Source organism: Megascapheus bottae, chromosome 23, assembly GCF_031878675.1.
Source record: "Megascapheus bottae isolate mThoBot1 chromosome 23, mThoBot2.hap1, whole genome shotgun sequence".
Lineage (NCBI taxonomy): Eukaryota > Metazoa > Chordata > Mammalia > Rodentia > Geomyidae > Megascapheus > Megascapheus bottae.
The window spans coordinates 2,496,553-2,523,313 of record NC_143531.1 but is presented as its reverse complement, the minus strand read 5'-3'; the positions used below and the strand labels follow the sequence as shown (position 1 = coordinate 2,523,313).

The 26,761-nt window shown below is 37.5% G+C and overlaps 1 protein-coding gene across 1 annotated transcript in view; it reads left to right on the top strand.

Annotated features, from left to right (window-relative positions):
- LOC150047204 (ATPase family gene 2 protein homolog A-like) overlaps window positions 1-26,761 on the top strand; it is a 106,341-nt gene that overhangs the window by 55,248 nt on the left and 24,332 nt on the right. Inside the window, exon 15 of the mRNA XM_090356615.1 lies at window positions 16,910-17,074. Coding sequence (XP_090212741.1) covers window positions 16,910-17,074 — 165 coding nt within the window. The remainder of the gene's footprint in view (window positions 1-16,909; window positions 17,075-26,761) is intronic.

Here is a 26,761-nt window from a genome sequence, read left to right as displayed (position 1 = left end):
GTTTTTTTTGCCTTTAGGTAGTTAAGAGTCAGAAGTTGCACTACACATTATAACCAGATATAGAGGTCTGCCTCTGAAATTAGTTCCTCAATTTCTCCTGCTTTCCATGTGAATCCCAGATATTTCTTTTCCTTAAGTACAGTTGGTTTCCCAGTAATTCTCATGGCGGTTGCCACAGAGCTTTTAACCTTCGGAATAGAGGAATCAACTCTTGATTAAATTCATATATTAGATTTAATCCATCTGTCTAACTATGAGATACTGTGTCTTTATGCATTAATAACAGAAGCACTGCATATATTAAATATCAGTAATACTTAATGGCTAGCCATTAATGGATCATGCCTGTAATCCTAGCTGTTCAAAAGATGCTAAAATGATCCTATTTGCAGTAGCCCCCAGAAGAATAAAATATTTAGGAATTAACCAAAGATGTAAAGGAATTATTTAATAAAAACTATCAAAAGCTTAACAAAAGAAATTAAAGAGAACACCAGAAAATGGAAAGACATCCCATGCTCATGGTTAGGGAAGACCAATATAGTGAAAATGGCCATCCTGCCAAAATATATATACAAATTCAATGCAATCCCCATCAAAATCCCAAAGACATTCTTTACTGAAATAATCCAAAGGTTCATATGGAACAAGAAAGGACCTAAACTAGCCAAAACAATTCTAGGCAAAAAGAACAATGCAGGTGGTATTACAATACCAGACTTCAAACTCTACTATGGAACCATAATAACAAAACCAGCATGATATTGGCACAAAAATAGACCAGAAGATCAATGGAATAGAACAGAAGATCCATAAATAAAACCACATACCTATAGTCAACTAATGTTTGACAGAGGAGCCAGAGATATACAGGGGAACAAACATAGCCTCTTCAATGATTGGTGCTGGCAAAATTGGGCCGCCACATGAAGAAAACTAAAAATTGATCTCAGCCTATCGCCATGCACAAGCATTAACTCAAAATGGATCAGAGACCCCAATATCAGGCCTAAAACCTTGAAACTGTTACGTGATAGAGTAGGAGAGACACTAGAACTCACAGGCACAGGCAAAAACTTTCTGAACAGAGTCCCAGGGTCACAACAGATTGGAGAGAGACTTGACAAATGGGACTACCTAAAAATAAAAAGTTTCTGCACAGATAAAAGCATAGCTACTAAAGTAAAAAGACAGCCAACCAACTGGGAAGAGATACTTACCAACAAATGCTTAATCAGACAAATGCTCAATATCCAGTATCTACAGGGAATTCAAGAAACTAATCCCTCCCCAAACCCAACAAACCAATCACTAAATGGGCAAGGAAACTAAAAGGGAGACATATCAAAAGAAGACGTTAAAATGGGAGGAAAACATGAGAAAATGCTCATCATCCATGATCATAAAGGAAATGCAAATAAAAACAACCCTAAGATACCACCTTACTACCCCAATTAGAATGGCCTATATTCTAAACTCAGACAATAATAAATGCTGGCAGGGTTGTAGAGAAAGAGGAACCCTCTTACACTGCTGATGGGAAGATAAACTTGTTCAGCCACTCTGGAAGGCAGTGTGGAGGTTTCTTAAAGAACTGAAATCCCTGCAATCCCACCATACCACTCCTGGGCATCTACCCTGAGCATCATAACCCAGGATATGATAAGGACACCTGTTCAAATGCTGAAATGTGTAGGATTATGTTTAAGGCCAGGCCAGGCAGAAAAGTTTAGGAAATTCCATCTTCAATTAAAGAGCTAAAAGCATGGCTCGATTGGTAGAGCAGCAGTCTAAGTAAGGAAACCAAGTAAGTATGAGGCCCTGTGTGTAAGTTTTTGAAGCACCTAAATAAAAGGAATGATTTATATGGCTTTCTGTTTCAGAAATATTTTAATGTATCTAGTCAGGATCCTCCATGTAGGCCAGCATCCTAGAAATTTAACTGACATCGAGATAATCAGGGAATAGCCTAGAGTTGCCAAAGTAAAAGGAAAATAAGAATAATTATGGTTATCTATGGAAGGACAGTGAAGTAAAATTCTCATGATTCACCTAAAAATACAGTTTATTTCTTTGATTAAAAACCAGCAAAAGAAGTACATGTCTACTTAGAGAAATTAATCTGAACTACTTTGACTGTTGAGATACGGATTTTTTGGTCAGTTGTGTGGCTTGAACTCTGGGCCTGGGCCTTGTCCAGTTCTTCAGCTCAAGGCTAGCATTCTACTACTTGAGCAACCACACCACCTCCTAAACCTTGTGTTTAATGCCTGTAATTCTGTTTTAACTGCAAAGTGATGCTAAAATGTGTAATTTCCTGTCACTTAACCTCTAACTTTCTGGCTGCAGTTTGATGAATCTGTGATATTAGAGGTACATAGTATTTTACTCCGTTCTTGAAATAGTATGAAGAGCTGTGTAATGCTCGTATCACACTGCTTGAATGATTCTAAAATAGAGAATGCGAATTCTACTCAGAAAGATGCTGTTTACCAAACACGTTTTTGCATGCTGTGTTTTTGGTTTTTGTTATTGTCATTCTTTCTTGTGAAGTTCCTTTTATCAAAGAGATCATAAAGCATGCAAGTATCATCCAGGTGTGCAAAAGTAACTTCTTAATCAGGTGGTTTTCAGAAAAGGTGTATGAGGGGGTAACCCATAAATCAGCCTTAAGGGTTGCTGTTGGATAACAAGAGACCTGGGTTGACACTTGCAGAGTGCCTTGACTTTTCATTTAAAATTTATTACTCCTATAAAGGAAATCTTGTTTAGCCACATATTTTTTCCTTCATAGATGTCTTAGCGTGTTCTATTTTGGTTCTATTTAATATGCTTTTAACTATTTTAAAATACTGCACCAAATGTAAAAATGCTTTTGAGTTAAAGCAGAAGTCTCTAACTATATTATTTCCTTTTGAGTCACATAAATTGTAAATTAGATTGCCGATGGTGTAAGAATGCCATATTTGGGACCTAATAACCAATTCTGTGTAGGCAAGAACTAAATCCAAAGCCATATATTGAGTATTTTAATTCATTACCACCAGGAGAAGTAGTGTGATGATTTAAAGTTCATTAACAATAATGAAGTACCATTTTTATTTTTACTGTATTTATATATGGCATGTATTATATGTGGTATGTGTTTGAAAGAAGTGTATGGGGACTCTTGGTAATATACGATAAAAGAAAACTCAGTTCTTTGCTTCATCGTCAAATTTGAAAATACATATAACTTTAATGCATTACAATTAAAAATGTGAACAATCTAAATGTCATTTGCAACAATCTTAAGTGACTTACCCAGTGGAGTAGATTTGGAAAGATGTATCTTTCATACTTTGCTTCTGCCATTTATTTTATATTAAACGTAATATTGCAGTTACTCTTTCTTGACACAAGGTGGTGATGCTCACCTCAGATGATCTGTAGGTATTGTAGGTAAAGATTTTATTGTGTTTTGAAGTGTTTTGCTTCTTCCATTCAGAAGAAAAATGAATTGAGGAAATAAGTATTCGATTTTTTTTCTAAAGTAACACTTGAAATTTGTGTGTGGCCTTCCTGTTGTATACTTTACTAAATAAATAATGGCTTCAGTGTAAAGTGTAGAATAATGTCAGTTGTGGATGGAGGAGCTTTTGGAAAAGTTGATAATGAGCTAGCAGTTATTAGATGTCCCCTATGTGCCAATACCACACTGTCATTAACATTGATACTGAATTGAAACTAGTCAGATGTATTATGGAGTAATTTGCACAATACCTATATATTCCTTAGTTGAATGAACTGTGGAATATGAGTGGTGTTGTGTGCACATGTACTTGTTATCAAAACATTATTATGAGTCTGGGCACCAGTGATGCACACCTGTGATCTTAGCTGCTGAGGAAGCTGAGGTCTGAGGATTGTGGTTCAAAGCCCCAGAGTTCAAGCTCCTTGACCCCACCCCCCTAAAATGATAGATTGTCTGTCAACCAATGTGAGTTAAGTGAAGTTGTCAATCTTTGATTTTTAAAAAATAGGTTTATAAATGTCGTATTACATATATTTAATGTATACCTATATGTTTAGGAGATTACCAAGCAATTCTGCTCCTAGGTATTACCTAAAAGAAATGAGGTATTTGGCCACACAAAAACCTGTACATTCTTTTAACAGCACTATTCATACTCACTTAAACAGGATAAATTATCTACCATGTGATAAATGGATAAGTTGTGACATTTCCATACAGTTATCTACTACCCAACCATGAAGAAGAACAAATTACTAATAAGTGCAGAAGATAGATGACACTCAGAATTGCTAGGCTAAGGAAAAGAAGTCTGATCCAAAGATGACACGGTATGCTTCTCAGGTTTTGAGAAAGCAGGACTGCAGTAAGCTTTGGAGCCTCTGAGAATTCACAGCACAAGAGACTGAGATCTGAAGATTGTGCTTCACCAGCCTGGGCAGGAGAGTCTGTAAGACTTTTATCTCTAGTTAACCACCAGAAAACTGCAAGTAGTGCTGTGGCTCAAAGTGGTGGAGATCTAGCCTTGAGCTAAAACGCTCAGGGACATTGCCCAGGCCCAGAGTTGAAGCCCATCAGCGAACAACAACCAAAAAAAAAAAAAAAAAATTACACTTGAGAAAAGAGTGCTTTAGATTGAAAACAAAAGGAAGTTGGGCTCTAGTGGCTTAACACCTGTAATTCTAGCTACTCAGGAGGCTGAAATCTGAGGTTTGCAGTTCAAAAACAGCCTGGGCAGGAAAATTCATGAGACTGTCTCCTGTAAATAACCAGAAAACCAGAAGTAGAGCTCAAAGTGTGCTTGCCTCAAAGTGGTAGAGTTCAAAGACAGTGCCCAGGCCCTGAATTCAAGCTTCAGTATTAGCAGAAAAAAAGAAAGACCTGCCTTCTACATTTTTCTGATTACTGCATTTAGAAAGCATCATATTTTTCACAGTGTTGTAATTTTGCTGAGTTGGATTTAACTGAGCTAAAGTGTATGTTTGAGTAATCTTTTATATTTTTAGAAAAATTAATATTTCTTCTTACTGTATTGAGTTTTTTCTTGGAGTTCTATATAGTACAGAATGTTTTGGGTCACTCAGAAGTATTTTTATGAGTTGAAAAGTACACCCAAAGGTCAATTTCCTACTTTGATAGTCCCTAGGAAGTGATATGGATGAGAGTGTGTATAATCACCATTAAATAAGAACAATTTCTCATCAAACTTTTCTGTTATATTCTTGATTATATTTTGGTGCTAGTTGACTGCCCTACCTAAATAGTTGTGAAATTTGGAAGGCAAGCAGAGTTCTGTAGCCAAGTTTCCATGAGTTGATATTTCACGTTCACATTGGTAGCCTAAACCTGTGTTCCTTCAGACAGGGAAAAAAGCCAAACATTCTCATGTGCAGCAAGAATTTTCTTCATGGAAAACAAGAAGAAATGTAAATAAAACCAAATGTGCATATTGAATAGTAAAGAGAATTTATGTTACATATAGTTCCCTATAGTTTAGCTGTTCCATTTTAAGCAAAAGATATGATTTTAAAAAAACTGGATGCACGAAGAGAATCAGAACAATTCAATAATAGTGTTCTAAGACAGGAAGAATTTCTACCACTTCTAAGAATGTGCAGTGCCAGGCTATATACACTGTAGAGAAGTAATAATACAGGAAGTACTGTTAAGATTTTTTTTAACTCTGAATAATTTACTGGTCATATGTATGCCAAATTCATCTTCACTGCAATGATACTATATCTAGATTACTGAAATTAGTTTCTATACATGATTTATAAAATTTTACATTTTATAAAATTTACACTGTAGTTTTTTAAATTAATTTTTCCAGTCTTGAGCTTGGGCTCAGGGCTTAAGCACTGTCCTTGGATTTTCTTAAGACTAGATCTCTAGCACTTGAGCCACAGCACCACTTCTGGCTTTTTCTATGTATGTGGTACCGAGGGATCAAACCCCAAAATTTAATTTTCTGTAGTGTAAGCATGCTTCTGAATGATCAGAGAAGCAGACTGAAAAAATGATTTGCTAATGCCAGGAAATGAAGACGGTTTATTTCTCATTCCAAAAGAAATCTTCCATGCTGGACACAGTGCCTCAAGCTCATAATTTTAGCTAGTGGAGAGGCAGTGATCTGGAGTTTGATGAGAAAAAAATTAAAATTTAGACCAAAAAGATAAGTTTATGAGACTGTATCTCAGGTTGGGTAAAGTGCCATATGCCTGCCATCCCAAACTATAGGAAAGCAAAATGTGTGGATGGCACAAGGTCGGTTGTTGTAGCAGTCTGTGAACATAAAAATAGGATCACAGTCTAGTCCAGCCTGGGCCTAAGGAAAGACTCTGTCTTAGCAATAAGGGACCAAAGCTCTTTTTAGGGGGGCGGGATGAGAGGCTCTAGTGGAAAAGCACATGTTTAGCAAGTGTAAGACCCTGAGTTCAAAATCATAGTACCAGCAGGAAAAAAAATAGTGAAAGCTTCTATTGTGAATCTGATAGTTCTTTCTCTTTATTGGCCTTATATAACCATATAGAAACATAAAAAGGAGCATCAAAACTTTTATTTATTTTTGGCAGTTCTCTAGTGATCTGAGGTATATAAAAGAAAAACTAAGAATTTAGTTCTAAAAGATTTTTGTTTTTTTGTCCCATCTCCTAGAGAAACAGTTTATTTGTGGCAATGTAAACAAAGCAAGTATCAATATCCTCCTAATGTTAAACTTAATATTTCCCTAAACCAAGAAGCATCTTTCATTCAAAAAGAGGATTCACATGTTTCTTGCTGCACTGTTCACCATAGCCAAGGGTATAGAAACAGTCCAGATGCTCATGTGGACTGCAAATGGATCAAGGAAGTGTGATACATTACATACATCTATACAATGGAATTTTACTTGACCATTAGAATGAATTAACTATATCATTTGCAAAGAAATGGACTTGGTAAAAACTGTGCTAAGTGAAATAAATCAGGCCCATCTTTTCTCTTAGAGGAGGAAGCCAAAACAAATGAATAAATGTAAAGGTAAACACACATGGGTTGTGTTTAAGTATATATAAATGTACTAGTTGGAGTGCAGTATTTGGTGTAATTCCTTAGTTAACTAATGCAAAGCCCAGCAAAATCTTTCATTCATAATCTACTATAAAAGAAAAACATTCAGTCAGAAACAAGTAGAAGTAAGAATTGAAGGTATCAGATAAAGTTAGAAAATTGAAACTGATATGTCTTTGCACCTGAAAGTCTGATTCTAGCACCAGCCTTAATATATAATCCTTTCAAGTGGCTTTTCTCTAGCTTCTGTACCATTTAGGTCATGATGTTTGCTAGTCATCTTCTGCATATTTCCCCTATGTATGTATCTTGAAGTCAAAGACATCAAATGACTTTTGATGAATCTCTGCTAACAAATGTCTCATGAATGTTGACCCATTGTGTAAGAAAGATTTGACTGTTTCAATGTTGTTCATACTATGTAAATTTTGTTAATCTTTAATGTTGTTAGTGCAGTCATAAAAATTTTGCAACAGCAGAGGGCAGTCAAACCAAAGTTCATTCTGCTAGCTTATGAAAAATAAAAATTTCACTTCTGTAATATTCTACTTATGACACTGACTATACTTTGTAATCCATTTGCAAGTGAATATTAAAGTCTTCAGTTGGTAGGGTTACAGAATTGTATTAAAATATATCTAGCTGTGATAAGTTTTGTTTTCTTATTAAATTTTTTTAAAAAAGAAATTTTGCTTGTTAGAACAGAAGATGCAGTTGTTTTATGTTCTTTTTGGATGGATAGTCACTTTACCCAGACATTTATCTTTGTGACTCAGAAACTTTCTATTAAATTAACTTATTGATTAGGTGTTTATTTCTTCTGGAATGTTGTGAATTTTGCAAAAGGTAGTTTTTATTAACAGGTTTACAGCATAACCCTAACTAAAATGTAGCTTGGTAAGTTCCTACCATTTGTTTTGCCAGAGCCTTCCCTTGACCTGATGTAAACCACTAGGATATGTTGGTGGAGTTTTACCTTAACTTGTTGGCTCACTTAGTGCTCAGTGAGGGAGAAACACAGTTTATACTAAACAGAGGCAACATATACTGATAGTCTTAGTGTATTTCCTATTTTGTGTTCACAATAAAAAGATTCTGAAAAACTGCCTTTGTATAAATACTTCAGTGACATTCCAGACAAGTGTAATCTTGTCTACTTGTGGGCAGGAAAGAGTGATGTCCTGGAATGCCGTTGAAAAGGAAATCTCTTTGTGTTCCACAAATGATACCTCTAAACCTTTTAAGAATATAATTTTAAAATGACAGCTCTGTATTTGCTTTTCCTTCCGTTTCTTAACTTTGCATGCATTCAGTTCAGAAGAACATTTAGTCAGGAGAAAAAAAATCCATTGTGTCTGAAATGAAAGTGTCTCCTGGCAGTTTCCTTGGAAATTATTGGTAAGAATGACACAACATAAACATAAAGAGATTTAGTATGTAATCATTACATTTTGTTCTCTGAAATTTTTATTGATAAGTCAGGTTTTTAATAATTCTGTGCAGGCTTAAAAGATAGCATTATTAATAATCACTTTTCAGACATTTAACTGAAGAAATAACTTAGGAATATTGTTTTGAGAAGTCAGATATATTTGTGAAAATTAGAGTTGAGGTTTCTTTACATTATTTAGTCTAAGTCATTAAAAATCAATTGTGCATCTTTACCATTGGATGTTCTAATTGTATTATCTTATCCTTAATTATGATAATAATTCACTTTAAATTGTGCTGGTTTTTATTTAAGGACTGAAAAAAAATGCTGTGGTTAGAATCTTAAGTAATTTCAAAACAGATCATAAATCAGACCTATTTCTCATTTCTAGAGCAGTACTTTTCTTTTTCTTCTTCATTAACATACCTAGTTAACTTTTTTTATTGTCATTAATAGGATTACAGTTATGTTTGCCAGATAGGTGCATTACTTCACATACATTGATACCCCTTCCCATGTTTTTGTCCCCATTTCCCTCCCCCATCCCCTCACCTCATCTTGTTTCCCCCCCCTTCCCTTTCCTCCTTCAAATAAACAAATAAATGTATATATAATATACCAGATAAGAAGGTAAGATACTGTAAAAATATGAGAATAACGAAGGGGTAACAAAAGAGATGAGAAATAACAGTACATTAAGAACAACAATCACACATTATATAGCTCTTATTTCCATATCTAGGAGCATACCTATTTTTTTTTTAACAGCACCTCTCTGTACTTTATTCTAAAACCCAGCAAAATGTACCAGACATAGTAATGCATGTGTACAATCCAGTACTCAGGAGAATGAGGCAGGAGAATTGTGAATTCAATGCTAACCTTGGCCTTATAGCAAAAATCCGTTTATTTGGGGGGTTGGGTTGGGTATGAGCAAAATGGAGAATGTCCAAATACAATATTTAAAATACTTATTGATAACTTTCAAACTTTAGAAAATTGAGTGCTTTTTATTGTCAGTTAATTCTGCTGCTGTTAAACTATGTGTCCTGTCTCATACCATTTGTTTTTCCATATATGCCAGTTCTCATAAATCTCCCTGGAAGCATTCTAAAATACTAAAGTCCACTGCATTTTCCATTAAGTCTTCTCCTGCCCTCCTCCTTGCTAAGCAAAGAAAATTTGGGCCAATGCTTATATTCATATAAATATCTAGACCCGACTGTCTATGGATATAGATTCTCCTCTCTTGCTTCCTGCCTCTTGGGTGGCTGGGATTACAGGTGTGTGCTGGAACTAACTACTGATTAAGTCTTTTAGAAGTAATCCTTTGAGAGACAATAGAGCTAATAACTAATACACTAGTTCCATGGACTCGCAAACTCAGATTTCTTCCTTCTTGCTACTGTGACATCTTTCAGACTAAGAAGTGAAAATGTTTTTCCTGTTGTATAAATGGTATTCTCATGTAGGCCAACAGGAATGAGGAAATCAGCAATAGCAAGCTCACTTCCCTCCCTTGGCCATTGCCTATAAACATTATATATATGTATATATATAATTGACTTATGTAGCTACAAGATGATTATTTAGTTGTAAGAACTTTAACTAAAGACATTTAAATACATTGTATATTTTAAATATCTCAGTGCACATGTTGGATTCCAGAAATGTTATTACTAAAGGAGTGACATTATCTGTGCCTTGAGTGACATTATCTGTTTCCTCTTTTATGTTTTACAGAACACAGTCCCCTAATTTTCTGATTGTTATCCCCTCTTGACTTCTCGTGTTTCTTCTCCTTTACCAAGTCACAGATGGTTGCAGTTCATCAAGGCTGGACACCAGAGCCCTTCTTTCTTCTCCGTCCATGGGTAGTGACAATCTTTTTCATATCTGTGGCTTTAAATGTCAACCATAAATCTCTGCTTGAGTCCCCTTTGATTTTTGTTCTCATGCCTTCAACTAGCCATCTACTGAGATGTCTTTAAGGCAATTGAAGTGCTTTACTATGACATATATGCACCATTAATATTCCTTGAGAAAAATACTATTGCCATAATTGATCCTACACATGAGAAACTGAGGTGCAATCTGGCTAAAGTCACCAAGCTGGTGACTGAATTTATGAGCTTTGAGAGATGCACAAAATGGTTTAACTACTACCAGAATCACAATACACTGTTTACTACAGAAAATTACCTCATGCTGCTAGCCTCTTCACTAATCCATAGTACCTAGTGATTTTATTGTTGTGTAAATGTGATGCAGTGTAGATTCTCTTGAGGAAATGTATTTTACCATTGGGTATAAATTCTTATCCTAATGGTTTACAAAGCAAGGATTCTAAATTGTGTTTTCAATATAGTTTTGCTTTACGTTTGTGACAGTGATTATTCAGTAGGTTGTATTATGGTATACTGCAGAACAGACAAAATTCCAGTCCTGATTCCATCTCTTACTGTGTGACTTCAGACAGGTTTCTTAACCTTTCCAAACCTGATTTTGTTATTTGTTAAGTGTGACTGCTGACAATACTTTATTCTTTGGGGTATTTAGTAGTTTAAATGAGTTGCTTTCTATTAAAGGCCTGAAGTAACATCTAGCTGATAGTAAGTTCAGACACAGATTGTTTACTATCATCTTGGAACAGCTTCTGGATTAACTCCTGACTATATAGGGGTATTATCATACATGGATAGGGTTACGCTTCTTAATCATTAAATCATTTAAAAAAAACTATACTAGTAAAAGAAGAGAGGTGTGTGTGTGTGTGTGTGTGTGTGTGTGTACATGTACGTGTACACATGTGTGTATTCACTCTTTTGTGTCAGTGCTGCTTTTCTCACAGTGTGTTCTTCCTGTACATCGGCTGTCAGATGCATCAAGTCTTTTCTTGCACAGTGCTATGGGTTCTTAAAGAGCTGAGCAAACCCAACATTTTAAAGCCAACAGACTTATTAATTTATTTGTTTGAATACAAATACATGCTCAGATGTTGATATATCTGAATCATTTTTGAAATAATTTTTCAAATAAAGAACATGGTCATCCTGATACCTAATCCTTTGTCTGGCACATAGTAGCTATTCAGCAAATGTCCATGGAATTGAACCATCTCTGAATCCTCAAGCAGAGCATTAATGCACTCCCTGACTGGATGGGGAGCTAAGTAATCATTTATAGCAATAATAGAGGAAATGTTGGCTAAAAAGCATAGCAGCAGTTTAAGAGTGTGGCATATTTTTAAGATTGAGATTTTTAATTTGGCAGGTATTGTTCAAAAAAGAAACCCTGCTTTTTGAGTGTTTCTCTTTCTTTGGGCCAATACTTGGGCTTGAACTCTGTCCCGGAGTGTTGTTTTAGAGATAGTACTGTACCACTTGAGCTTCAGCTCCACTTCCAGCTTTTTGGTGGTTAACTGGACATGAGTTTCATTCAAAACCAGGGCTGACTTTGAATTAAGATCCTCATGTTTCAGTCTCTCTGAGTAGTTGGCATTATAGGCTTGAGCCACTTGGATGCAGGTCTTTTCTGAAATGTTAATGTTTTTGAGAAGTATCTATTAAATTATTCTTTTCTAGGTTTATTCCTAGTCATGTTATTCATGTTCTCAGTTCGTGCCCTAAAATTGTATTAGCCTCTTCACTGGAAGCCATCCTCCCTTCCTGAACTGCAGCCAGGACTGTTTGCTTACCTAATCAGGAAATCCAGCCTATCTCCTATCTGACCAAAAATCTTCCACAAGACTAAGATTGGTCTCCCTCGTGTAATGCAACACAAAAATTCTCATACCTGTGGATTATTTTTTTCATCTTCTTCCTCATCTCCATGTTTCTCCAAGTGTATTGTATCTGTTTTGTGGTACATCACTCTTGGAATAGCTACAAGGCATGTTACTGGTGGAAGGCTACCTGTACCAAGGAAGCCTCATGTTTCCTTTATCCCTTTCTGTAATATTTTCAGGTCCAACACCATTAATAAGTGAACTAAAGACTTAAAGACAGACTTCTGCAAAGAAGGAAATGAGAATAGGCAGTAGACACATTAAGAAAGATTCATCTCTGGCCATAAAAGAAATGCAAATCAAAACATTGAGATGCCACATCACCTCAGTTAGAATTGCCGTTATAAAAAACCTAATAATAACATGCTGGTGGGGATGTGTTGGTGGGAATGTAAACTTGTTCATCCACTCTGGAAAGCAGTATGGGGTTTCCTCAAAAGACTAAACGTAGAGCTCTCTTTTGACCCAGCTGTCCCACTCCTGGGCATTTACCCAAATGACCACAAACAGGGTCACACTGAAGCTACCAGCATAACCATGTTCATTGTAGCCAACATAGGGAACCAACCCAGATGCCCCTCAGTGGAGGAATGGATCAAAAAAGTGTATACATGGGCGTGGGCACACACACACACACACACACACACACACACACACACACACACACACACACACACACACACACACACACACACACACACACACACACACACACACACACACACACACACACAATGGAGTTCTGTGTTTCCATCAGAAAGAAGATACTGCATTTGTAAAGAAATGAAAAGACTTGGAAAAAATCAAGTGAAGCTAGTCAAAACCAAAGAAACATAGGTTTTCCTCCTTTGTATTAACTAGAATATGTCTATGATATTCTTAGCAGAGGATCACAATAGCTCAATAGCTGGGTGCCTATGACTATATAAAATGAAGCTTACCAAAATGGACTCCAAGAAATTGAAACAAAGCTTCAATAAAGTACTGTTTGCAGTGTTTTTTTTCTTTCCTTTGGTTTGTGCCCTGTTGTCCAGGTTTTTTTTATTTCTGTACCCTTTGTTTTGTATATAAGTTTATCTGATTTGGGGAAAGTGAGGGGAGTCACAAACAGTGGGACAAAGGATGAACCCATACAATAGTGATACTCACTAGATACTACCTTAGAAATGAGCTTTTCAACTTGGGGAAGAGGAGTCTGGGGAGGGGGAGAAAACAAGAAAGGGGGTTACACTGTTCTAAAAGAAATGACTCATTATCTTATGTAAGTAAGATAATGTACATGACCTTTACCATAAAATTTTAAGAAAAAGAAAACCTATCTGTTCCTACTTGTGGTCTTTCTTACATTGATCACAGTATATCTTTTGCTGCTCTCAGAATGCTTGTGAATTGCTATACTTTTCCTTCTTTGAAGATTCCTTCTGCCTTTTCAAACTGGTAAATTCTGCCACCTTGTCATTGGAGGCCCAGCTCATTTTGTTCATGGATCTGTTTGTAGATAAGCACATGTCCCTGCAAATCTGATCATGGGGCTTGAACTCAGGTCTTTGCTCTTGATTGGCTTTTTCTTTCTAGGCTGGTATTGAGCCCTCCCTTGACTTGTGGCTTTTTGCTGATTCTTTGGAGATGAGTCCCTCTTATATATGGCGGTTTGATCAGACTTTCAGCCTTAAACATTAGATCTCAGCCTCCTAAATAGGATTACAGATGTGAACCACCAGTGCCAGACTGTAGTTTTTTCCTTAAATTTTTTGCTAGTCCTGAGGGTTGAACTCAGGGCCTGAGCACTGTCCTTGAGCTTTCTCAAGGCTAGAGCTCTACCACTTGAGCCACAGCACCACTTTTACCTTTTTCTATGTATGTTGTACCGAGGAATCAAACCCTGGTCTCAGAGAACAATTCATCCTGTGGATTTTTAAATTTTGTTGTAATGAGGAAGCTACAATATGTTTGTAGGATCTTAGAACTAGAAAGGCTCAAAGATTTTGAAAGCCTTGGTGTGCTTCTCTATTGAGTTGTCATATCAGGAATTTAACCTCACAGAGTGTTCTATCATTCACAATCAGTCTTCCACCCTAATATCCCAGAGAAGTATTTTTAGAGACATTTGAGAAAGGGAGTAAACTGGTTCAGAATTCTTCAGAAAGAAGGCTCTGTCCCATTTTTTAAAATATAGCTTTCACTGGCAAGATTAGGCCAGAGAAAGCCTCTCTGGCTCCTGGCCCAGCCAGGCAAGGTTAGAAGTATTGAAGAGTACTCAACGGATGTGCAGTGCCTTGGGACAGCACCACAGACAAGCACAGGTGTGGGCTGGGTGTCTCAGTCATTAGCCTTAGCTGTGTTGTTCTTTCACCTGTTAGAAAGGAAGTCTCAAAATAGCCTTGAATTTGAGTTTTTCTGAAAGATGGAAAGGATGACTTCAACTTACATAATAATGAAGTTATTCACAGCTGCCTCCTTAGCAGCTAAAATGGGACCTGGCTTCAACTAGATGCTTAGCTGTTTTGTTTTTTGGGTTTTTTGTTTTTTTTTTTTAAGATTCAGTGTAGCCTTGTCTTTTACGTTTGTCACATTCCAGAATAACAGTTTGTTTCTCTATTGATGAGTATCATTTTGTATTGGTAATAGAATACATAAAAAGGGATTTATGAAACATTCGAAAACCCAGAGTTTTGAAAGTAAAACACAACATTTTAGAGGTGAGAAAGGAGCTCACTGAAAGCCAGGGAGTCATTGTGAAATATTTTGAAAACTGTTGCACCAATAAATTGGAAAATCTATTGTTTTACTCTCTTACTAAGACAAAGTAAGAAAGCTTAAGATAGTAATTTTATTTACTTATAGAACAAATTCCTTTTTTTTATTGTTGTTGTTGTTTGGTTGTTTTCTTTTACCTAGAAAGTAAGTTTACTTTTCCCTCGCAATCAAAGGTTATTTCCAGTGGAAATAGAATTCTTGGGTGACATTTTTCTACTCTTAAAGATGATTTTCTGTTCTTCATTGTTTTGACTTGAGAGTCATTGGTCACGGAAATCATTGGTCTCTATAGGCGGTCTTAGCGGCTTTTCAACTTTTGGGCAATACTCCGATTTGAACTCAGTATTTCACATTTGCTAGGCAAGCACTCATTTGAGTAACCCTGCCAGCCCTTTTAAACTGTATGTAATTTACAGATTAGGTCTCCTCTCCCTCTGGTTTTGCCTAAGGCTGACCTTGGGTCTTATCAGAATGAGCCACTTCACCAGCCTGAGATTTCCTGTACTTGATCTCAGCAGTTTGACCATGAGTCTAGGTATGGTTTTTATTCACCTGTAAATTCACTGAGATTCTTAATTTTGTGCACTAGTTTACCAATTCAGAGGACTTTGGGGCCCTTACTACTACCAGTACATTTTCTGCTCCATTTTCTTTTCCTTCTGGAATTTTAGTTATACACATTATAGTCTTTTCAGTGTTAATCCACTAGAATGGTCTTTTACATAAATATATTAACTTTACTTTCCTACATAAATCCTTACAGTAGCTTCCCTTTAAAAGTAGAATACTTTGTATCATTTACTTTGGGCCTCATGATCTGTTCCTCACTGTCCCAGATCTCCGTTCCCACGTGTTTTCTTCTTTAGTTATGCTAGAACCAACTGGGGATTTTTGTTTCTTAGAATATGCCAGTTATTCTTGCCTTGGTGAGAGCTCCCCTCTTTCCCCCAATAGAAAGCTGACTCTTACCCCAGAGAAATCATACACATACATACATACACTTTGGACTAATACATTTTCTGACAGGTTCCCTAGGATATGTCACATATCATCAAATTTGCTCATTTAAAATATTTTATCCCATTTTTCATATATCCACAGATAGGTATAATTATCACCACAATCAGTTTTACACATATCTATCTTATTTATGCTTTTTTCTGAGTTCAATAAATTTTACTGAATTAGTAACCTGATTAAGATAATTTAAATATTAGTTGTCAGTAAATTATTAGGAAAGTTCAGCTGACTAAATTCAGCTCTGGACATACTCCTTTATCAGGACTGTGCTATTTTCAAAGAAAATGAAACAGCTAGTAGCTTACAGTAACAAAAATATGTTTTTTGACAAATTAAATTGTACCGTGTATATTTCCCTAAAATAAATAGTCACTTTTTATTTTCTGTTACATTTCTGAGTAACAAATACTGATTTGTCTCCAGAAAACTCTAGACAGTGTTTGTATCCTTTGAAGTAGATTCTGGACTCCAAAAGTTGTGTGGTTTGTTTTGCTGGTCCTGGGGCTTGAGCTTGCCCTGGGCCCGGTGACTGAGAACTTCTTTTGTTCAAGGCTAGCACTTTTCTCTTGAGCCACAGTGCTACTTCCAGCTTTTTCTGAAGAGTCTGTTTTGAGATAAGAGTCTCGTGGACTTTCCTGCCTGGGCTGGCTTGAAACGATGATGATCCTCAGATCTCAGTGTCCTGAGTAGTTAGGGTTATAGGGTAACTAACCCTCTCGTCTAGAAATTACTCGATTTACTAATAGTATACAGTAGTGGGTTATTCTGTGACACTAAATGTCCCCTCTCCCTGGTAACATTGATATGGAATGATAATTCTGAGCTTTTTTTGGTTCCATCTGCCTAGGCATTGATGCGGCCTGGAAGATTTGACACAATCATCTATGTGCCTCTACCAGATGCAGCAACAAGAAAGGAAATACTCACTCTGCAGTTTCGCTCAATGCCTGTTAGTAATGAAGTGAACCTGGATGAACTTGTCCTTCAAATGGATAAGTACTCAGGAGCAGAGGTAAGCTAACCATCCTCATAGTACTTGATGACTGGGATAGATCTTAGCACCCCCAATGCCCGGGGCCCAATCCCTAGAACCAGAGAAGCAGAGCATAACTGAAAATCAGCCCTGGCTGTATAGTTCTTGAGACACTTTGCACCAGTTAACCACCAGAAAAAGCCAGAAACAACTGTAGCCTTGAGCCAAAAGCTCAGGGACAGGACCAAGGCCCCCAGAGTAGCACTGTGAAGATGTATTCACAGCAAGAACTGCAAGACCTCTCGGAAAACAGCATGCTTTATCTTATGACAGATACATATTTTTTTGTCTCCTTAGTAAATCTTTATGTCAAATGTTTTTGCCTACGAATTAGGATTTCATTACTTGTAAAGCTCTTTTGAATGGATTGCTTTGGCCTAGCTTGCTTGCTGCCTGCCTGCCTTCCTGCTTCCCTCCCTCCCTCTCTTCTTTCTTCCTTATTTCCTCCCATCCTTCTCCAGCCTCTATTCTTCCTCTCTTCTACCTTCTCTCCATCTTCCATCTTCTCTCCCTCCATCCTATTTCCTCTCACTTCCCTTCCTCCATCTTCCCCACCTCCCTCCACCCTGCATCCTCTCACCCTGTGTTCCTCTTTTCATCCAACCTTCATCTCTCCATCTTCCATACCCCTGACCTCCACCCTCCCTCTCTCCAACCTGTATCTTTCCTCTTTCCATCTTCCAGCGTTCATCCTCTGTCCTCTTTCCTTCCTCTCCATCCTGCTTCTCTCCATCCTGTTTCTCTCCATCCTCTAACCCTATATTTCCTCCCTACCTGCCCCTTCCTTCCATCCATCCTCCATTCTCAAACCTCCATCCTCACTCTATTCACCCTCCCTCCTTCCATCCTTTTTCCTATCTCCATTTTTCATGTTTTCTCTCCCTTCATCCTTCCTGCTTTCTGTACTCCTTTCTTTCATCCTCTGCCATGTTTTTGGTGCTAGTCCTGGGGCTTGTATTCAGAACCTGGGCACTATCCCTGAGATTGTTTTTCTCAAGCCTAGCACTCTAGCCATAGCACCACTCCTGGCTTTTTCTGAGTGGCTTAATGGAAATAAGAGTCTTATGAAATTTCCTTCCCAGTATGACTTTGAATCATAATCCTCAGATTTTAACCTCCTTCTCCACCATTTTTTAATTTGTTTTGTTTAAATAGTTTGCAGAAGAAGAACTGGTCTCTTTTTTTTCCTCTCTTAATTTTGAACATTGAAGGCATGGTTGAGTGGCCCACTTCTGTAATCCTAGCTACTCAGGAGGTTGAATCTGAAGGTCATAGTTCAAAGCCATCCTGGGCTGGAAAGAAAAGCTGGGAGTAGACTTGTGGCTCAAATGTTTTGGTAGAGTGCTAGCCTTGAGCAGAAAAAAAGCTCAGGTACAGCACTCAGACCTGAATTCAACCCCCAGGACAGCCACAAGAAGAAGAAGAAGAAAAAAAGAAGTTGGAAATTGATAGCTATGTTGACAAAACTTAGCTTTAGGTAAACTGTAAGATCTCTTTATTTCTTTGTCTTTTTTTTTTTTTTGCCAGTCCTGGGGCTTGAACTCATTACCTGAGCACTATCGTTGGGCTTTCTCAAGGCTAGTGGTCTTCCCCTTGAGCCACAGCACCACTTCTGGCCTTTTCTGTGTATGTGGTACCCAGCAATTGAACCTGGGTCTTCATGCATGCTTGGCAAATACTCTACCACTAGGCCAAACTCCCTGCCCCTTCCTCTGTCTTTTCTTCCAAACGAAAAAGCTACAACAATATTTTAAAGCCAATATTAGTTTAGGGGTTTTTGTTAATTTTAATTTAATTTTATTTTTTTGCCAGTCCTGGGCTTGAGCTCAGGGCCTGAGCGCTGTCCTTGGACTTTCTCAAGCCTAGAGCTCTACCACTTGAACCTCAGCACCACTTCCCACTTTTTTTCTATGTATGTGGTACTGAGGAATTGAACCTGGGTCTTTGTGCATACTAGGCAAGCACTCTACCACTAGGCCAAACTCCCAGCTCCTAGTTTTTATATTTTTAAAAAGTAAAATGAAATCCCAAATCTGAGTTAATTTGTACAGCTTACTACTACTTTATAAACTTGTAAGTATATATTAACTCACCAGTATATAGCTCTCATTTGTTTCCTCCCTAGGATAAGACTGTGTCCTTCAGTCACAATATACAAATATTTGATAAACTAGGAGAAAAAGGAAAAAAATTTTAATTGTACTTAAGAAAAATAGACTTCCAAATGTTTTGTCATAAGAGGAGCTTGCCAGGGCCGAGAGTTTGGCCTAGTGGTTAAAGTGCTTGCCTAGCATACATGAAGACCCGGGTTCAATTCCTCGGTACCACATACATAGAAAAAAGCCGGAAGTGGTGCTGAGGCTCAAGTGGTAGAGCTCTAGCCTTGAGAAAGTCCAAGGACAGTGCTCAGGCCCTGAGCTCAAGCCCAGGACTGGCAAAAAAAAAAAAAAAAAAAAAAAGAGGAGCTTCCCACTTTACTTTCAATTAATTGCCTGCACAGGAAGAAATATATTATTCAAAAATAGATGCAAATAATTTTACTTAGCTGTACTCTGAGCTATAAGAATAAGAATTTGGCCCGGTGTGCAGAGGTGAGCACATTCTTGGCACTCAACTTGTTTTTTAGAAGCAAAATGTTGAAGTGTAATGAACATGTGTTATTTTTTTTTTCAATTAAAAACTTGCAAAAGATGATTAAGATGGCTACAATGCTGGTACTTTTCATGACTGGGATTGCAGCAAAGATACTTTGGAAAACATTTTCATTTCATCTTGTGACTCATTTGCTCAATGAACATTGGTCCATGAGACAGCCCCCAAAGCTCAACATACTTTGTACCCTATGTCTCCATTGCCTTCCCTAAGGAAGGAGGATATCCCAGAAGTAAAGCAGGCTTGAAGCCCCAGCTGTGTGGGAAAGGAAGTTCCTTGGCAGCCTGTAGGGGAGGGGGGGAGTGCAGTCATTGTGGAGAAGCTGAAGCTGGTCAGGCAGCATCCTTCAGCCCTTCTCTGCCTCCTGCCTCTCATTCCCTGGCTGCTACCGCCCTGGTTGTCTGGCTTCCAGTCCTAAATGGAAAGCCCCATTGCCAGTTAAAAAGTAGATAGGAATTCAGCTCAAGAGGAAATACGTCTTTTTTTGGTTCTGGCTATTGTTCTTTTGCTTTGATTTAAGTTATTTCTAGAAAATTCCACTTTATTCATTTGTCTTTTATCAACTTACTAGTTACTTTTAGCAAACATCTCTGACAGGAAATGTAACCATAACAAATAGGCATACATGAAAGCCACAAACAGGCTCATTCCTCTGTCTGCCTGTGCTTGGGAAGGGAGGTGATGATTAAAATACATAATTTCCTCTGCATAGGAATTTACTGACAGTTGAGCTTTTATTTGCACTTGGCTGTTATCTTCCTTTTTGTGATTATCTCATTAAATGGAATTGGTAGCACAGATGGTCCTTGGTTTAGGATGGTTTGACTTGAGTCTTTCAGCTTTCTGATGGTTCAAGTGACAGCTATTTAATAGAAAGCATACTTTGAATTTTGATCTCTTCCCAGTCTGCAGGGAGCAACAAACTTCAGGTAGTCTCCTGAGGGGCTGAGCTTTTGTGGTGGAGCCGCACACACCAGTGGGAAACAACTGGGATACTCACTGGTCTTGTGCTATGTTCTAAGCTTCTGTCCTCAGTAGGCAAGAAATGTTTGATCCATGTGCAACTTAAAATACTCTCAAGTTAGGATGGGTTATCCAGGAATAACCCCATCAGAACTCAAGGGCATCTGTATCTCCCCCGGAGCCAAGGGATTGACTATACATTTTGTAAATAGATAGTCAAAGCATTTATATATCAAAACTTGAGCATTGAGCATCCTACAGAAGCAATGGAGTAGATGGAAGAGATTTGGTGTCAAAGTTGAATAGACTTAATAGCATGATAGCTCCTTTCTTTTTTCTTCCAAGATAGCCTTCAACAAATTATTTAACGTTGTTGAATCCTGTTTTTTTGGCTTTTTTCCTTTTTAAAAATATCTTTAATGGTCATAAACAAGGGGTGGGGGTGTTACAGTTACATAAGTAAGGTAGTAAGTAACTTTCTTTTTCAACACAGTTAACCTTTCCCTCATGCCTCCCCCCCAAGTGATATACAAATTATAGTATCAAGTGAGTGTCATTGTTCCATTAATTCATCCTCAAAACTTGTTTTATTTCTAAAAATTTTCCTGTGATAGAAATTCCTTTGCGGAGCCAGGTGTATGGCCTAGCATGCATAAAATCCTGGGTTCAGTTCTTCAGTACCACATACACAGAAAAAGCCCAAAGTGGTGCTGTGACTCAAGTGGTACAACGCTAGCCTTGAGAAACACCCAAGACTGGCAAAAGAAAAAAAGAAAAAGAAAAAAGAAAGAAAAGTAATTGCTTTGGGATTTAAAGGAGATAGATAACAAATATAAAAGTGCCAAGAAACAAATTCTGACACATAAATAGCGTTTCACAAAGGTAGAGCTACCTTTTTCCCTTTCTGCTTAGCAGTTCAGTATTTATTATATCGGCCACTAAAATATGTGTTGATGTTGCTACATGATAGTATATTGCCTCAGTAACCAGGTCATTTATCTAAAAACTAGGTGGTAAAATTTTTTGCCTACTATTTTACCTCCTTTAAAATGTAAGACTTGTAATTTAAGACACTTTATTAGAGCTAAATACATTTCACATCAGGTTTTCAAACTAGGTTTTCATCTAAACTTAGTCTGTTTATCCTTGTTTTTAAAATTAAAGTGATGTATATGATTCTTAGATTCTGTTTTGCGTTCTGAGCCTTTTTAAGGCTAATAATAGCCACGGTCTTCATGCCAGTTTGATGTTCAAAAAAACAAAACAAAACAAAACACACCTTTTTGGTGTACCTCATTAATTCAAGAAGCATTCTGTTTAACAGGCTTGAGCTGTTATAGCTAATAAAAGGAAAGCCTTAAATTACTTTTCTGTCTTGCTAATTAACGTTCCTTTTGACATCTTTTTTTCTCTCCCACACAGTGAAAACAGGAAGAGCAATTATAGCCACTTAGAATGTCTGTGCTGTTCCTGCTTCTGAAGTGTCTTCTGACTGTATTCCCTCAACTGAGAAATCAGAGCTAATGAATTAGAGCATGGAGTCACTCCACTGTTAATCTGACCAGGCTACCTAACAACACATCTTATTTATTTATCAGCAGGACAGTAGCTCTGGCCTGGTCTCAGGATCTTCAGTTACTGCCTTTAGAGAGAGGTTGGGTGAAGCCAGGGTACTGTTGCCCATAGCAGCCACCTGTAGACTTCCTGGAGCCCTCTATGCCACCTAAGGAGAGACTACCCTGTGAAAACATGCCTCTAAAACCAGTTAGCCTTCTATTTCTGTTGGAGATCATCTTTCTCTTTTGAGCCTTTCTCTTAAAATTCTGCCTCTGACCCTGGAATTTCAAAATACTCTTTTCTTAAACAACTGGAATTACTACTTACTGTCATACAGCCACCTTGACCGCCACCAGAAGAAACTGTTCCTTTTGAGCTCCTTAACACTTGCTTCCATGCTAGTTGTTTAGTTCATAGGATAATGTTCCTTGCAACTACTTTAATAGGAATGTCTGCCTCATCTCCTGAAAGATTCTCTAGAGCAGAGACTAGATTTTGCACTTCTTAGAATCCAGCAGCACACTTGATATCTCATACTTACATTGACATGGGATAAGTAACAATAAGTAATGTTTGTTCTGGGACATTTTGCCAGCCAGAATATTGACTTTAATAGTACTTTTTGTAGGTGTCAGTGGCCCAGGCCTGTAATAATGTCTATTGAGGAAGCTGAGATCTGGGATCACAGTTTGAAGCCATCCCAGGCATCCATCTCTAAGAGGCATGACTCAAGTCATAGAGTACAAGCAAGCTAACAGAAGGCCCTGAATTATTCCCTTCTTCCTAAAAGACTTGATTTTGGTCAGTCCATGCTTCTGAGTCAACAGAAGAATCTGAGACAATTTTATACAGATCAGGCTTCTCTTTACCATCTCTAAACCTAAAGATGTCCTTTTGTGGATAGAGATAACAAACTATATAGGATTTTACTGTTTGTACATGGATATGTATTTCTCTTTACAGTAATTGTGTTTACCTACCTTTCAGTATTTCCAAAAAGTATCTACGCACCAAAACTAGGAACTTTGGGCTACATACCTGTTTATCCATCTATTTCCCCAGTATCTAAAACTTGAAGTTTATAGAGCAGATCTATAGACAACTAAGTTCTGTGGTCATGTGTTTAGGTGGCATGTTCTAGTGATACTCAGAAAGAAAGGTGATACATTGATACCTAGAGGAAATAGGTGAACTGAGTTTTATTGAATGTTGAGGAGATCCCCAAGTAGTTTCCCTGGTAGATAGAAAGGTAGAAATAAAGGAAAGAGAGTGGAAGGGTCTATAATGTAGGTTAAATATGACCAGTAGAAAGAATCAGGTAGAACTAGTAGGGGATATGAAGCAAGAAAAAGGTCAGACTTATATGTGAAGTTAATTTGGATGTCATCTCTACTGTCCTTTCTCCTTTTCAGTGGAGAACCATTGAAAATGGTATTGAATGTCACTGTCAGATTTGTACTAAAAGATGGAGTGGCATCTGTGTGTAAAGACAGAATGATCTAGCTAGCCAAGCATCTTTCAGCACATAAGAAGATAGTGCTCCTTTCTTGAACCTGGTGACAACTTCCCACTCCTGCACAAAGCTCATCAACTAGAGCATGGCTGCATTCCTGCTCTTAATGACCTCTCAGCTGAGCACCATTGTGTAGACGCAACCTTTATGGCCCCACATGGCCCTCTTATTTGAGTCTCAGTTGTGATGATTAATGATGTCTTTTATGTGATATTAGCACCTAAATGAATCATCAGATTTTTTTAAAAAGTCAAGAGAGGTCATATTCTGCAAGCAATATTCTCTAATATTTGTTTCAGTGGACACTCTTCAGGCAGAGACCTATCACTTGCAGATCTATCTAGTGGCCAATAAATGACTTCCTTGTAAATGAAAAGGCTCCATCAGAGCAAAAGTCATTGCTAATAAGGGAATAGGAATGTGATCTTTATGATCCTCTTTTGTGTTAAAAAAAAAATCTGTGTGTTCTAATTGTCCCAAATTTAATTGTATTAAGAATTCATTAGAGTTAATCCTGTTAGGACAGTTAATGTGGTCATGCTTATGTTACAATGCTTCCAGAAACCTGGAATCTTAAGGTGTTAGTGCTCTGGAGGTATGCTTCTAAATCCCCCACACAGATCCTATCCTGATACCAGAACAATGAGATCCTTAGAAACTCTTGACAGTACAAATGCTCAGGCCCAGAGTTCAAGCCCCTCTGCCAACCAAAAAACTGTGAATAGTGTGTAAAACTTGGATTTTGCTAAAATTTTCCTTAAGAAATTTTGACATTGCTTTTTCATTGAAATGGACAGTTTATCTGGTAGCTTTCAAAGCCATTTGTTTCATGTCCTGAGATCTTTGGTGGTTCTGCTTTTGGACTTCCTTAAGAATATTTGACTGTCAGCTGGGTGTGGTGTCTCACAGCTGTAAACCTAGCTACTTTGGAGGCTGAGATCTGTGTCCTGAGGTTCTTATCTCCAATTAACCTCTAGAAAACGGGAAGTGGGGCTGAGACTCAAGGGGTAGGACAGTAGCTTTGAGCTGAAGAGCTCAGGGACACTGCCCAGGCCCAGGAATAGGGAAGTAGTCTTGAGCTGTAGATCTCAGGGACAGTACCCAGGCCTAGTTCAAGCCCCATAACCACCACCCCCCCCCCAAAAAAATAGTTGACTGTCAAGTTCAATGTCATTTGAGAGATGTTTGGATAAAACCTTTTATAAAATCAAAATAATACAGCAGTGGCCTTTTTCCTTTGTCTCTCTTTGTTAGGAAAGTAAATGTATGTTACAGTTCATTCTAACTTCTACTTAAATTGGCAAAGTGCATTAATTCAACTTACCTAAGGGCTATTTTAGATAGGATGTTTATACCAAAGCAGTCATTCACCAGAACACCTTGTGCTGGCATACCTGTTGTACTGATTCCTTGGCAAAGGTTTAAAACTGCTGTCAACTGACAAGAAGCATTAGTCAGAAAGGAAGTAGATGTTGAATGAAAAGCTGGTTAGCAACAAATTTCACACAGTATTTTAGAGCCAAATATGGGAGCCCCTTATAGGAAAGGTATGTTAGTTGGGACCTGTCCAATAAGCTAGCCCCCAAGGCTGGTATCCAGGAAAACCTCCATCTGTGGAGAGTTGCTTAAGCCCATGGCAGTGACAGTAGAACTTCTTGATAGTCTCTTTATTTTCTTCCAAATTCTTTGTCTCTATTTTTTCAAGCTAGTTTCTCCCAAATTCTTATATAAGCCACTTAATATATGCTTCTCCACCTTCAGACTTCCGTATAAATTGGTTTGAGTGATACTCGAAATATGTTTTTAATGCTAAAATAGGTTTTGGTAGAGTCACACACTTTGGCTTATCTAAGGTGATGGAAAACTGATTTCTAATATAAATAGAAAAAGCTTACCACCAATATTTGTGACAACTGTCTCTTAGGAACATTTATTGCCATATGAAATGAACTGTGGACTGAGAAAGATGTAAATGTAAGAGCCAAGGTACCATTTCCTACCTGTGTCGTTTCCTCATCATAAATAAAAATGACTCTTGCTCAGGTTAGATGAGCAGATTAAAGATACTTAATGTTACTAAAACTATTAAATGTTGGTTGACAGTTGTAATGCAGAGATTAAATTGTTCTCAAATATGTCCTCTTCTAAATACCTCCTTCTATCTTTCCTTTTGTGAAGAACATGTCTTTTTAATAGGCTGTTAGACACTTTCATAACACAATATGAGGAAGCTGCACCTGAGACTAAGCACAAGCAAGGTATTATCGAATGCGCTGCTGGTACTCTTAACATGGGCGGTGCCTTTCGTACCTGGAATGCTTTAGTCCTAAAATATTACATATTATGGAGTTTCTCAGACTGCAGTTTTTTCAAATTTCAGATTCTTTCCATAAACATTTTTTTTTAGTCAGTATTTTTCACTCAGTCACAGTCTGAAAAAAGAAACTGATACATATGGAATTTCCTTTTTTATTTTTCAATGGTAATTGCTTTTTGACAGTTTCTCATAGACTGACTTGTGTTCTTTTTATATTTATAGTTTGAGGCCCCAACCTCTGTGTGACTGTGTTTGAACACAGGGGATCTGTAAAAAGGTAAATAAGCAAGAGTCAATGAGGGTGTAAGGATGGAGCCCTATTCTGTTAGGGTTGGTGGCTTTCAAGGGGAAAGAGGTCAGGGCTTGTCTTTCACAACAGCTTACATAGTATTTGTTCAGTAAACAAAACAACGGAAATGATTATAGCAACTAAAGAAAGATATTACTGTAGCTATCATTTTGGAATTTTAAGAGAGAAAAAAAGGGGGAGGGAAAAAATTAGTAAGTAAAGGGAAAATTAGGGAGAGGATAGGATGGAAATGACCTGAATGTACTTTTAGGTCTCAGAGGAAAGTTCAGTAGAAAGATGAGTTAGAAATACCTAAGGGAAAAATCTGGAAAAATGGGTAAAGCTCACAGAGAACTGGGATCACTGGCACAAAGA